A 14091-nucleotide genomic window follows, 5' to 3' on the forward strand; every position below is an offset into this window, starting at 1 on the left:
GCTGAATCCCCCCCCCTCCCCTCCCTTCACACAGCAGACTGTGACTCTTGTAACTCGGGCCTGGTTGGCTTGGACCGTGATGATAAATTGCATTGACTTTTTATTTTTTATAGATTTTTAAATAATTATTTTAAATTAAAATGAAATGAAACTTCGTTTTAAACTTAAAGTCCCTGGAAACCAGAAATATTTCTTTATTATTTAGCATTTTGAGTTCATCACATCACAGGACCCTATGTTAATAAGCTACCAGCCAAATTTGAACGATGATGAACGTTGCAAAGTATATAAATTTAGGTTTGACAGGTGTGGCAAAACGCATGAGATTTCATTATTTTTTAGAGTGTACTTTCTCCCGCGGAATGTGTGGGCGTGTCCGTCTGCAGCAGGGACATTTATCTCCTCCGAGAGAGAGAGCGCGAGAGAGAGGGGGGGGAGGGAAACGGAGAAAGAGATCAAGTTACACAGCACTTGCGAGTGTGTGTGTGTGTGTGTGTGTGTGTGTGTGTGTGTGTGTGTGTGTGTGTGTGTGTGTGTGTGTGTGTGAGAGAGCCACCAGCCTGTGTGTCTCTCGCTCTCTCTCACTAGTCGAGAGAGAGAGAGAGAGAGAGAGAGAGAGAGAGAGAGAGAGAGAGAGAGAGAGAGAGAGAGAGAGAGAGAGAGAGAGAAGCACATGGCCTGGCTGAAACCCGACACCTTGCTAATCTCACAAGCATAGGCTTGGCAGATGCACACAGAGGGAGACGGACAGCAAGGGAGCGCTGTCACTGGGGGCAAAGAACGGACTTGCCATAGGTGGGTGCGGATTGCGCGCGTGTACAAAGGTTATATAGAGCTTATGACGTCATAAGCTCCTGCGTTTTAGCACCTCACGCACTGCTGTCTTCAATGAGGAAGTACTTTGTAGAATCTTGTAGAAAAGTGGCGATTTTAAGGCTTTGGGTTGAAAGTAATGTATAATAATTTCGGAGGCACAAAATTACTAACATAAGACCCTAAATAACATAGTTAGAACGTTTTTGTGGATTTTGGTTTCCAGACACTTTAATACTAGCTTTAAACTAGTTTTAACTTCTTCTAACTTAATATCAGTTTATCGTTTTTTAATGCCGATCTAACTCTGACTGCTAATGTCGTGTAGATTTTGTGCAGACACAGGTTGCTTCGGAATATTAACTCATGTGGGTCTTTAATGTATATTGATTTTAATGTACATACACACACACTTAAGCACATTGTGCATGGTATATATGATCTTTTGCACTAGCAATATTGAGTTGTTGTTGTTTTTTTTCAAGATTTTTTATCCCCCATTAGTGCTAATTAATTAATTAATCCTGGTTGCTACTCCACCCTCTGCCGATCTGGGGAGAGCCGAAACTGGCTCCATGCTTCCTCCGAGACATGGGCAGTTAGCCAGCCGCTTCTTTTCACCTGACAGGGGAAGCTTCACCGGTAGGACATAGCAAGTGGGAGGTTCACGCTATTCCAACCAGTTCCCCTCCCTCTGAACAGGCGCCCTTAACGACCAGAGGAGGAACCACATTAGCAACCAGGATATTGCATGTTTTGGTGAAGGGGGTTCCTATATGAAGGAAACCCCCGGGAGGCACGGGGAGAACATGCAAACTCCACACAGAATATTGAGTCTTTTGTGCTTGCATATTGTGCATATTGTATATTGCATATTGTGCCAATAAAGTGATTCTGATTCTGATTCTGAAAACTGTCTATTTACATGGAGGAACAGCACGCTGCCATGTGGCCCCGACGGAGTGCATTCAAGGACTGGCTTGGACACTATTTAGATCACGCCTAGGACGCTCCAAATCGCACCGGAGAACACTGGGTGAGTCGTCAGATAAGAATTAATGTGAGGAGAGGGCAGGTTAAAAAAAAAACGAAATTCTCCTTTAAAGCAGCTACGAGCAACTTTTTCGATTGTTATTAAACAGTATAAATTTAATATCAATGCATCACATCTTACCTCTAATAGTCGACGATACCAACGCAGAGTAGTCTCGCTTGAACCCCGAGTGAATCGGCCAGTGTTAGTGTGTCTGTAGCCAGGGCAGATCAGGAATTGAAATGAAACGGTTTGCAGCAGCCACTTCGGCCATAACCACAAAATAACTTCCAAAAAACCTGTTAGAATATAACGAGAGATGTTCCCGCGAGTATGCGTGGCGTTCACATTGTTTATGTTATGTTGCTAGGCAGCGCAAACGGCGTAAAAAGGCAGCTGCGTTTCACTTCCTGGTTTCACTTCCGCGTTTCACTTCCGGGTTACCCGGTCCGGTCGCTCTAGAGAGCCCCCTGTTGGCGCGAGTTTAGACAGACTATAGACTTAATAATCACCTAAGGGAGCAATCTCAGATACACGCGGCTTTGGTCTCGTCGACTATTAGAGGTAAGATGTGATGCATTGATATTAAATTTATACTGTTTAATAACAATCGAAAAAGTTGCTCGTAGCTGCTTTAACATGTTTCTGCTATTTGTGCTCCGTCTATCCAACAACACAGTCTCACAGACAATTGTAAAATAGCAACGTTTTGGACCGACGTTGCTATGTTACAATTATGGGCTCCAAAATTGTAAAATGGTAACATTCTGAGATTTTAGGTTTAGAGTTAGGGTAGGGGGAAGGGTTAGAAGCGGAAAATCTGCGGAAACCTCGCCCACCCATGTATAAATGTACGTTACCATTTTACAATTTCTGAGCCGAAATTATAATATAGCAACGTTGGTCCAAAAACGTTGCTATTTTACAATTTTTTGGGAGATCGGGTTGGTCTATCAGTCCTGTGTTTGAACAAAAGCAGGCGATGAGTTCAATGCAACGACAAGCATTTTCTCCACAAAATGCACGTGTGCTTCTGCCCAAATTTTGGACTGGAACTATTTTTGAACCATGCTGTTGAAACCATTCAAACTTTCAAATGTTCAGCATACTTGGAAACAGTGCACGTGTATTTTCCTAAATAAATCAATGAATACATAATAAATATATGTAAATAATTAATTTATACTTTTCTTTCTCCAATATCAGTTTAAACATGATGGGTGATGTCACATATTAGATAGTCTATAATTATATTAGGCCTACATTTTGGCAGTCAGCCACTGCAGGTCTCTCAGTTTGAAGGGCAGCAGCACGAGGCTGACGTCCGGCCCAACATTCACCGCACTCTCCGGATACAGGAAGTGATGTGTCGTACGATTCCCCACATCCTGCTCAAAACCTCCAGTCACCGCCTTGTTCATCCTGAGGAGGAGACAGCAATGTTTGGTAACACTTTATTTGGATAGTTCACCTACAGAGTATTTGTAACATTTCAACAGCTTTTTAGTTGACATTCAACAATTCATCTGTCTGTAGATGTTAAACAGATGATCTATTATGTGACCATTCATGAACATAGTAAGGTAGATACTGTACCTATTACACTAGGTCACCATACACATGGAGTTCTGACTTTGAACACAGGGGGGAGTTCAGGAATGCATAGGTAATGAGAATCAGAATCAGTTGTTGGATCTATAGTTTTGAAGCCTAGTGTGGCCGTCGCCTAGCTTGGGGTTCTTACGCAGCGCGCGTGAGACGGCACGAGACCAGGGGTTTCCCAGAGCTGTAACTTCGCCTGCTATTGTCTGCACCATCACTGGACAGGCGACCTGTCAATCATCCCCAAAAGAGTATTTTCTATCATCTATTTTACTCCTAACAGGTGAGTTATATAAAAATGAATCCTCGTACAGTTGTCATGAAAGGTGAAAGTAGCTAACTAGAGACCAAAACCGGTAACTGTCTGCCTTTCCGAAACCTTGATGTTTGTCACTATTATGATAATTAAAATGATAAATATCTATATATAAAAATACACAAGTAGGCTACATGATTCTTATGTAAAACAAGATTATCATTCTATAGGGAGTAAGATTAACCTACTCAGGTGTGACCAGTTGTTAAAATGTCAATATATAAAGTGTTGCGCAATGGCTGTGCACTTGTGCCAAATGGCACGCGCTCATCCAGCGGAGTGAGTGCTGGGTCTCCTCTTGAGTTCACAATCAGTGAAATTACGCTTTCTACACCTAAATATACACAGAGTTTTATACATCTGGCCCCAGGGCTCTACTCGAGAGTGTGTAGCGCTGTCCTTGGTGCTGAACAGAAAATCAGCTGGAAATCAGTAGAAAACAGAAGAATGGGCAGTTCCCCTTTATCTGACACCCGGGCCGTCAGGCACCCTGGACAGCTGCCTGAACGTGAACTGGAAGTCGGAATTTGATGCAGGAAACGCGGAGAAATATGGACTTGAAAATAAAATTCACAAATGGGCCTATAGTTTGACAACCACCTGGATGCGGGTGTGCAGCACCTTGGTGGAGGAGCTGATAGCAGCAGGATGATCTCCTCCGCTCACAGGTGCAGCCCAGGGATTCCATTAGCCAGTAATTGCCAGCTTTTAGCCGTTATTTGTTGACGTGGGCCGGCAAATTAAAAGGTCGCCGGCAGGGGCGGTTTTAGCATCAGAGCTTTGGGTGGGCTCAGCCCACCCAAAGGTCATGGACCACTGAACCCCTAGGGGGGTCCGGGGGCATGCCCCCCCGGAAGAAAATTTTGTACAGTTTCAAGTAAAAATGGATCAAACTGGCGCACTTTGAGATCAAAATGAAGAGACTAGATCTATGAAGAACTGCACACATCAATATCTTCTTTACCGTTCTGTGGTTTTACAGCAATGAAAAAATAATTGTTTCCCTATATATACTATATATATTCTGCATACAGGTTACTATATGGTAGAATTATGCTTGCATAAATAATACCAAAATCACTTCAGGGGAGTTTCAAGTAAAGTAACATTTTGCTTTGTAGGCAAAACAAAAGTAAAATTAAATCAAAAGGGAACTTCCTAACTTATTGGCTGGAATAATATTCCGACAAGATAATAATATACTGTAAGCACTAAAGCAGGAGTTTGCAGTCAACTAGTTGAAATTAATATGTGGCAGTATTTGTGGGCGTCAAAATCTATGTAGGGTGTACCACCACAAATAGATCAGTGTATGGGAAACACTGACTATTAAATTGTGTGACTAGAAAGACACCAATAAATCTGAGAAAATGTACTTTAATTTTGAACAACAGCACTACAACGGTGGCATTACAAATGGTATTATGAAATTATTGTGTGAAAAAACAAGAATGCCACTTTTTTCATGAACTTTAAAGGCCCATTCCGTTGGTTTTGGCGAGAAATAAATGTGCACAAAGTGTTTATTATTGGCACTGAGTGAATGCGCCTTGACGTCACTTAAAAATGGCGACCAGGGGCGTTTCTCTCCGACCAGCCGTTCAGAAGATACATGGAAAACCGCAGTTTCGAAGTGGATAGCATCTCCCGCCACAGCTAGAGGATGTGACGTCTCGCGCGTTCACGTCGAGCTTGCCCCTTGTCCTAGACGCTAACAGGAAATGGCTGAAGTAGCTTTTAACGTTACGCTCGTCGCTAGCTGCTAGCTAAAGGAAACAACAAACACAGACTCCAGAAAAAGTCCAGACTAAATAAATAAATATTTATCTAATGAAGCCCGTCTGGCCAGACAGCAGCAATGTGACCGACATCGGGGGGAAACTAGAGTCAGGAGGACTGTGTTTTCGGTTCATGAAGGGAACTTGCTGCTTGTAGCTAGTGTAATGTGGTTTTGACCAGATAACGTTAGCTGCTTGCTAATGGATTTTCAAGATTCAAGATTTTTACTGTCACTCCGTAGTACAAGTATCTGACCACCTGGTCAGAAACTCTGCTAACATTACCGTCTTGTGTGAAGTAATGCAACCCTAACGTTTCTACCGTTATGCTTATGGTCATGGAACATTATTGTTTGACTGCATTTAGCTGCGGTGGTGATTCGTTAGCTTGATGCTATACGCGGCTAACTAATAGATTTAGCTATATTTATAGAAATTACCACCAGCCCCACTAATAACGTTACTGTCTTGTGTTGATAATTAATCTAACAGTCGGAAATATGCCTATCGTTAGCCTACTGTCTGTTATGCTTACGGTACATTGTTTGACGGTAGGCTACCGTACATACAGGGGGAGCAGGCTATTTCCTGGCTTGTGCTAACATGAGTATCCACTTCCCGCAGCCAGCAGGCTCTGACTGCAGTGGGACTGCACATACTAGTAATGTTAGCTTGATGCTAATCGCGGCTAACTAATATTAATTTACATTTATAGAAATTACCACCAGCCCCACTAATAACGTTACCGTCTTGTGTGGATAATGAATTTAACAGTCCTAAATATGCCTAACGTTACTGTTATGCTTATGAAACATTGTTTGATTGTTCAGTTTGGTTCAGTTTGGTCAACTCCAGGCATTACCGTACATACAGGGGGAGCAGGCTATTTCCTGGCTTTTGCTAACATGAGTATCGACTTGCCCGCAGCCAACGCAAGCCAAAACACGACCAAACATGCCACAATAACGTCCCCTAATTCATCCAGAATCCTTCCTGGCCATCTCGAGGCTGATCTGACCGATAAATTGTCCAGGTTGCCGTTTTCAAGTGACTTTTATGAGTTAACGTTACAAAGCAACTAACAGCTCTGCTGTTGCCAGGCAACTGCTTGTGCGCGTGCGAGTATGGTGCCCGCGCGTCAGCTCGTTCACACGCTGCCTGCAGTTACACTAACGGCCACCGGCGTCAGTAATAGTGAGTTTTGACGGATTGGGCCTTTAAGCAGAAAATTAAAAAATTGTTTTAAAGCAAAAATAAATAATAAATAAAGATAATTTTAACATTGGCTCAACCAGCCCACCTTACTGACCACCAGGGGTCCTGGTCCTTAATCCCTTTTTATTACTCCCATGCCACTGGTACTGTACACAAACAAGGATGTTTAAATATCTGCCTTGCACTCCCTTAGAGCAGGGGTGTCAGACTCATATTAGGTAGAGGGCCGGATTTGTTCAACTGAGACCTCATGGGGGCCGGATTTTTTTTTTACTAAAATCAATTCGACTCATTTACCCATTTACTTCACAAAAGAAATACTGCTCTTTCCATTTCTCTTGAAACTGCCTGCATTCCGTGTCAACCTTTCTCTTTTTCGACAGCATCTTGTTCAGGGGCGACGCGCCGACGCGCGTGCCGGCGTCAGAAAAATTTGGGCCGTTTAAAGCTCAATTTGGGCCGTTTAAAGCCAGATTTGGGCCGTTTGAAGCCCAATTTGGGCCGTTTGAAGCCCAATTTGGGCCAAGTCCAATTTTACAATGAGATGCACCCACTTTAATCCTGAATAAAGTAATAAAACCACTAGTAAACCAGTAGGCGGCGCCTGGCCTGCTGTTCAGTGAGTGGCCTGACTGCGGGCACAATTTTTTTTTTTTTTTTTTTTTTGCAGGCCAGGCCAGGCCAGGCCACCGGGCATTTGCCCAGCGCCGCGCATTTGCCCAGCGCATTTGCCCAGCGCCGCGGGAAGTAGGGGTAGATTTTTTCAAATTTTTTTTTATTTTTTATTTTTTTTTACAAATGTAATTAACTCATTGAGTGCCAAGGACGGACATGTTCGTCATTTCAAATAGTAACGTAGAGTGCCAAGGACGGACATGTTCGTCAATTGCGTTTTTTGACGGTGGGGCGTCGATCAAAGCCTTCTGCCTCTGATGTACAAATATTATAGCTATTGGATGTGTCTAACCTATTTTACAGAACCCTTAGGTGGCGACAGTGCTCTCCACATAACAGAAAGGCAAGGAAAAAACAAAGAAGAAGTCGTTATGGAAACGGAAATCGCATCGCATCCGTATGCATCGATATGCTGAAGCACGTTACTGCAGCTGTGCCTGCAGCAGCCAATCTGCTCCCACAATTGAGCCGGACAGCACATCCGCACATCCACACCGTGGAGTTGTTATTATTCTCAACTGGAAGCATCGTTGCCGGTGACAAACACACGCGGAACGCTGTAAAAAAGCAGGATGTCGATGTCCCTTCACTGTGCGCACAGCAAACTCAGCAGAGAGCCACCACAGACAGGAGGAGGAGTGTGCAGTTGAGGCGAGGCGAGGCGGGGCGGGGCGGGGCGGGGCGGGGGGGGGGGGGGGGGGGGGGGGGCACGCAGAGCAGCGCGCAACACCCAGACAGACCCAGGCAGCAGGACAGGATTGACAAACGCGAGCCAGAATATCCGATGCCCACCAGCAGCAAATCAAGACCAGCAAGAAGCTGCAACCAGCAGCGCACGCAGGGGCCAGCGCTGCTGGTTGTAGCTAAAAAATATTATTCTGCCAAACAGAATTCCCTGGCCTTCACTGTTTTATTGAAGGAAATTATTTTTGAGGTGTGACTACATTAGAAAAGATTAGCTTCAGAGTCAGTGATGTGCTTGAAATGTTTAATTTCACAAAAGGCCAATTATCTCAGCTTCTAGAAAAAAATTGCTGTTTTTGGATGAATCAAGCTATCTTCTCCGGCTCATAACTAAAGAACGGAAAATGGGATCAATAAACTTTTTTTTGCAGATGATAGAATAGAGTCTCATCGTTCTTTGTGCGTGTTCAGTGTTTACATAGTAATATCACACAATATTCTGTGGGCCTCGAGAAATCACTGAAAACGCTCTGAAACTCTGGCACTGGGAGCATCCGTTCTCCAAAAGTGGCTGGCACTCAATGAGTTAAAAATATTTTGCAGTGCACTATGTTCCTTTCTTGTTTTAGAATGTTTTGGGAAATGAAAATGTAGCCTATTTAAATAGAATTATCAACAATAACAATCAAGGAAGTTACATGCTTGTAGGCTAGAGAAGAAGAAGACATGTTGTGTTGAACCAACCAACAACCAATACGAATTGTTTAATCTGGCAATAAAGAAATGTGAACTTGACATGCTATTTTAATAGCCTACTCAAAAATGCACCTCCCACTATACAGCAAAGAGAGGAGTCAATGTTTATTGATATATGCCATTCAGATCAGAATAACTAGTCTAGTCATTAAGTTTGCTGATAATATTTCTATCATGTTAAGTCTGTGTCATGTTAACTGGTGTATTCAGAGCAAATAGGGAGATATAGAGCATTATCATCATGCTATATATCTCCCTCTTTGCTCTGAATGAGTGAGAAAAGGAGAAAATACTGAATAATTACATCACAACAGTATCCTAATGTTAATTTAAAATGAGATATTCCTCTAAATATGGCAAAAAAATGTAAAAAAAAAACGTCCAAATTTTTTTCGGCGGGCCCCACCGAGAGTCCCTTCCTCCCATCACCCCCTGCTTAAAATGACTTCCATTTGCCCGACGTGCCCGATTATGCAGTCCGCGCCTGATCTTGTTGATTCTTTTGTTTTTTGGTAGGTAGCTGAATGCGCGATTCAATTCCAGCGTGGCATCATGGCGGCTTTGTTTACACCTGATGACCTACTGACATACTTCCTTGTAGTGCAGGTTAATTAACTTATGAATGAACTCTTAGCTTGCTTATTAGCCACACGTAGTTCATGATAATGGGGTGCGAATTTAATAATAATAATAATAATATATATATATATATATTTTTTAATATTCCAAAACATCTCGCGGGCCAGATGAAACCTGCCCGTGGGCCGGATCCGGCCCGCGGGCCGTATCTCTGACATCCCTGCCTTAGAGGGAAATAACAAGCCTGTAAGAACTTTTATTGAGATACTGAACTAACATCACAGCAAGACATAAGTGATGCCATGCACGCATGTTAAGCTATCGTCATCATCACATCAGACAGGCTGTGTAAAGCAGCCACTTGCGATTCTGAAGGGCTTAATTTCATTCAGATAACAAGGGACCCGTTTGAAAATGTTTGTCACTTATGCCCATATGTTTCTCAAAAAACATCACATCCATTTACACCCGCTTACTGCGAGCTAGCATGACATGGCTGGCTGGTGCCATGGTAGCCTACCTACCTTCCTCCAGTCCACCTGTTTGTCTGGCAGGCACAGCGACAAGTTCTTTTGTTTAGCCTACGACAACGTTACGTGCTAATTTGCATATTAATATGCGCTAATTAAGTAACTACTAACGACTCTGACTGCTCAATGCTCACCTCAGTTTCATTGATCATGAGTGGGGAGAACGATTGTGTGGACTGTGGAGGACCACTTCGCTGCTGTACTGTGTGTGTGACCTGTGTGAAGTGATGTGGGATTAGGCAGATAGATGGAGGAGGGAGCGCCTGCGCAGCCGCGGTTCTAGAAACTTTTCGGGTGGGCTGAACCCCCCTAAATTTTTGTCTCAGCCCACCCTAAGAACATAGAGGGGGGGGGGAAACAAGCACACAGCGCATTGAGTGTAGTCAGAAACTGCTACTAATGACCACCATGGATTTGGAGAGGGACTAAAAAAAAAAAAAAAAAAAAAAAAAAAAAAAAAAAAAAGTTTTTTTGCCTCTATTTTTTTTGGGTGGGCTGAGACTATTTTTGGGTGGGCTAAAGCCCACCCAAAAACGGCCTAGAACCGCCCCTGGTCGCCGGCTTAAGCAGCCGGTTGGAAATGACAAATAAATAAATTCATTATATAAAATAGCCCAATATTGTGTGACCAGTGATGTTGCCATAAGCTACAACTTAAATATAGACTTAAATATAATATATATTTTCGCCCCACTGTTAATGTTGAGTGTTGGTTGAAAAAGGGAAAAAATACAGCAGACGCTCTTTAACTGCCATGCAAAAGCTGCACACTGCAGCTGTGCATCCCGCAGCCGACAACGCTTTGGCTTGACACAACAGACCGAAATGTCAACACAGACATCCCTCGGCCAGTTCTTTTTATGTAACTATGGTCCAGAACAAGATCCAAACAGCCATGAAAAGCCGCCACAGCGAGGAAAAGTTGGATTGATAAGAATAGCAAGTTTGCTTTGCACATGTAGCGGAGCATTGATCATGAAGAAACTGCCGCGGCCGTATTGTGAGAATTCTCGCAGCGACAGAGAAGTGCTCTGCAGGTTGTAAAGCTTATTATTATGTTCGTTAATTCAGCCATTAATTGTCAACATCATTTCAGCATAAATATGCCTAACCTATAGAACCTCAGTTGATTTGCCATTTAAGGAGGAATATTTAATGGGCAGCTTTCATTTATTTGTCTGAACGACTTTATCGCGCATCATCTCAAATCTCACAACATGCAACAAGGGATTTCGTTCTCAGATGTAGGCTATGGGTAACACAAGGCTAATATTCTTACCTTTGCCCTTCAGTTTAAAGTAAAGCAAATATTCTCATGTTGTGAAGTAGGCTAGAAGTCTGTTCTGAAAGCGAGTTGGATGCCCGCGTGTCAACCAGCTGCAGTCCCTCGTCATCGTTGTCAATATAGACCCGCTTCAGAAAATATAGGCTATAAAGTTTGACTGACTGCATGTCTCATCTCTGGCTTGTTGCAGGTAGGCAACTTCATAATTTAGATTATCTTTCAAGTTATTTAATTTCACGTTCTTGGATGCAAAGAGACATTTAATGTAGGCCTGCCAGTGTCTTCCTTTAGGCTTAATTAAAAGGGAATATATGACAAGCTCAGTTCACAAAGTTTGTAACGAGTCCATTCACTATAATAAAATACATTTGTTGGACGATTGGATAATAGCTTTTGTTGCATTTTATTGATTCATCTTAATGGGTCTGCAAACCCCAACCGAATTAATTAATTAAATTAGGAGTGGTGTGCAGCTTGCTCCCTTTGCACTCGCAAGTGCAGACCGCAGTGAATAGTTAGATAATTATTTTGAAATCAAAAAATTATTTAAAATTAAGATTTCGTTTGCTAAAAATGATGCAATAATATGTTATGTATTTAAGAAATGATTAGGCTACATCTATCTTTTTTCAATAGGCTACATTTTGACTGGGCCGGTAAATATTCTATAAGGCCGGAATTCTGGAATGTCGCTGGCTCAATTGGCTGGCCAGAAAAAATCATAGCGGAATCCCTGGTGCAGCCTGTGGGACACTTCCCTATTTCCAGCCAATATCTGATTTAGTTTAATCATTGTTTTCATCTCATTCTGATAAATATCATGATTAACCATTATGACACGTATTATTTAAAATATGTTAATTGACACATTGTAATATATATATATTTTTAATTTGTAACCGTTTGCATGTGTGTGCGCTGCTCTCTAAGCAGGGTGTGTGCGTTGTGCACCCACCTATTGAGACACATATTACTATCTTGCACATTGTGGAGTTAGAGGGACCACCAACAAAATTAAACAAAATTAAATTAAATTAAATTAAATTTATTTTAATTTTGCTGGGCTCCACAATCATTTCGAGGATTTGAGGCAACCCATTTAGCAGCATCTGAGAGAGAAAGAGAGAGAGAGAGAGAGAAAGAGAGAGAGAGAGATAATTGTGCACACAGCCTACAGAAGTTTAAAAGTCCAAACGAAAATGTTTATTGACAAAAACGATTAAATTCCATAATTCAAAGTAGATTTTGGGAAAGATGTAGCTTTCACTGTTTGGTTCATAGTTCAGGTTTGGTTAATATTTAGATTGAGTTGAGGAGGCTTATGAGCGCAAGAAAGCTAGGTATGCTGAAATGGCAGCAGAGGCAGAGCAGCGATGTTGGAGGGCTCGAGTGCGGCCTGTAGAGGTGGGCTGCCGTGGTTTTGTGGCAAAGTCCGTTATTGCCTTACTAACTGAGTTGGGCATTCGGGGACGGAGCCTGAAACTTGCGGTTAGCAACATGTCTCAGGCAGCAGAACGAGCAAGTGAATGGCTGTGGATAAGGAGGAAACATGCTAGCTCGGGAGCTCGCTAAGGTCAGATTGATTGTTTGTTGTTGGTCATGATTAACGGTCCGCATCAACAGGGCTGAATCATTGACAGTGGTGGTGTAGTTAGGGATTGTTTGTTGTTGGTCATGATTGACGGTCCGCATCAACAGGGCTGAATCATTGACAGTGGTGGTGTAGTCAGGAATGTCATACTGAACCGACCTGGATAGCTAGGCTTAGATAGTGAGGTAATATGCAGTTGTGCGGTGGTAGCATGGAGGGGGGTGTTTCCAGGACGCTGGATTACACCGTTAAGCCTTCTTGAGGTGTCGTGGGCCTAACTTAACGAAACGTCGGTGAAGGAAGGTGCCCACTTGAAAACCCCAATGACATGCTTCATACTGCTGTTGGCTAGGGTAGGTAACTGGTGATTTGTGTCTTGTTTATTAGTTTGTTAGCCTGTTAGCTTGTTTTATTCTGGATTGGGCTTCTAAATGTGTTTTTCCTCGGATTTTGGCACAAGGGATAGTAACATCTTGTCCTGTGTATTAATTAATAATAGACACCAGATATATTATATAGACACAAGAAATCACAGAGTGCAAGCTGCAGGCCGCGGCTCCGCCCGAGTACTTTATCTGACACTCGGTTCAGCACCCTGGACAGCTGCCTGAACGTGAACTGGAAGTCAATTCAAGTTCGGAGTGACGGACCTTGTGAAAATCGGAGTGGCGAGATTTCAGAGTGGCGGAATGTCGGAGTGGCGGCATGTCGGAGTGTCGGCATGTAACCACCAAAACCGTAATTTGAACCAGGCGGTAAACATGTTTAATCCTGTTGTAAAGATGGCCATTTTAACATGGGGTGAACAGGGAATGACTCCCTTTTGGAGCTAGCGTCAAGTGGCGATTCGAAGAACTACAGCTTTCAGTATCATTTCTTGTCCGGCTTCCCCTGTCAAACCCTGAGCTAGCCCACTAGTGTGTGTATGTGTGTGTGTGTGTGTGTGTGTGTGTGTGTGTGTGTGTGTGTGTGTGTGTGTGTGTGTGTGTGTGTGTGTGTACCGGATCACAGAGCCGTGGGAGTTGATCAGGTTGCCATATCCGGAATGTAGCAGGTTGCCCGAGTTGCCGACGACCGCGCAACTACGGCAATGGGAAGGGAGGGGCCTGAAGTCCAGCGTGGGAGGGGAAATTACCTGGAACATCTTCGACATCACTTCCTTCAGAGTCAGGTGAACATTGTTCGACTGGAGACCCTGGAAATGTACAATAGGTCTATGAAGCTGAAGCAAAAT

General features: G+C 43.0%; 1 protein-coding gene across 3 annotated transcripts in view; it reads right to left on the bottom strand.

The window, feature by feature from the left end:
- Positions 1-14091, bottom strand: part of LOC310800758 (CMP-N-acetylneuraminate-beta-galactosamide-alpha-2,3-sialyltransferase 2-like) — a 79462-nt gene that overhangs the window by 24889 nt on the left and 40482 nt on the right. For all 3 annotated transcript variants that reach the window (XM_083664689.1, XM_083664688.1, XM_083664687.1), the window contains 2 exons: positions 13859-14052; positions 3110-3268 (listed from right to left, as the gene is read on the bottom strand). In XM_083664689.1, the coding sequence (XP_083520815.1) occupies positions 3110-3268; positions 13859-14052 (353 nt within the window). The remainder of the gene's footprint in view (positions 1-3109; positions 3269-13858; positions 14053-14091) is intronic.

The sequence above is a fragment of the Poromitra crassiceps genome (genome assembly GCF_964638095.1).
Source record: "Poromitra crassiceps genome assembly, contig: HAP1_SCAFFOLD_59, whole genome shotgun sequence".
NCBI lineage: Eukaryota > Metazoa > Chordata > Actinopteri > Beryciformes > Melamphaidae > Poromitra > Poromitra crassiceps.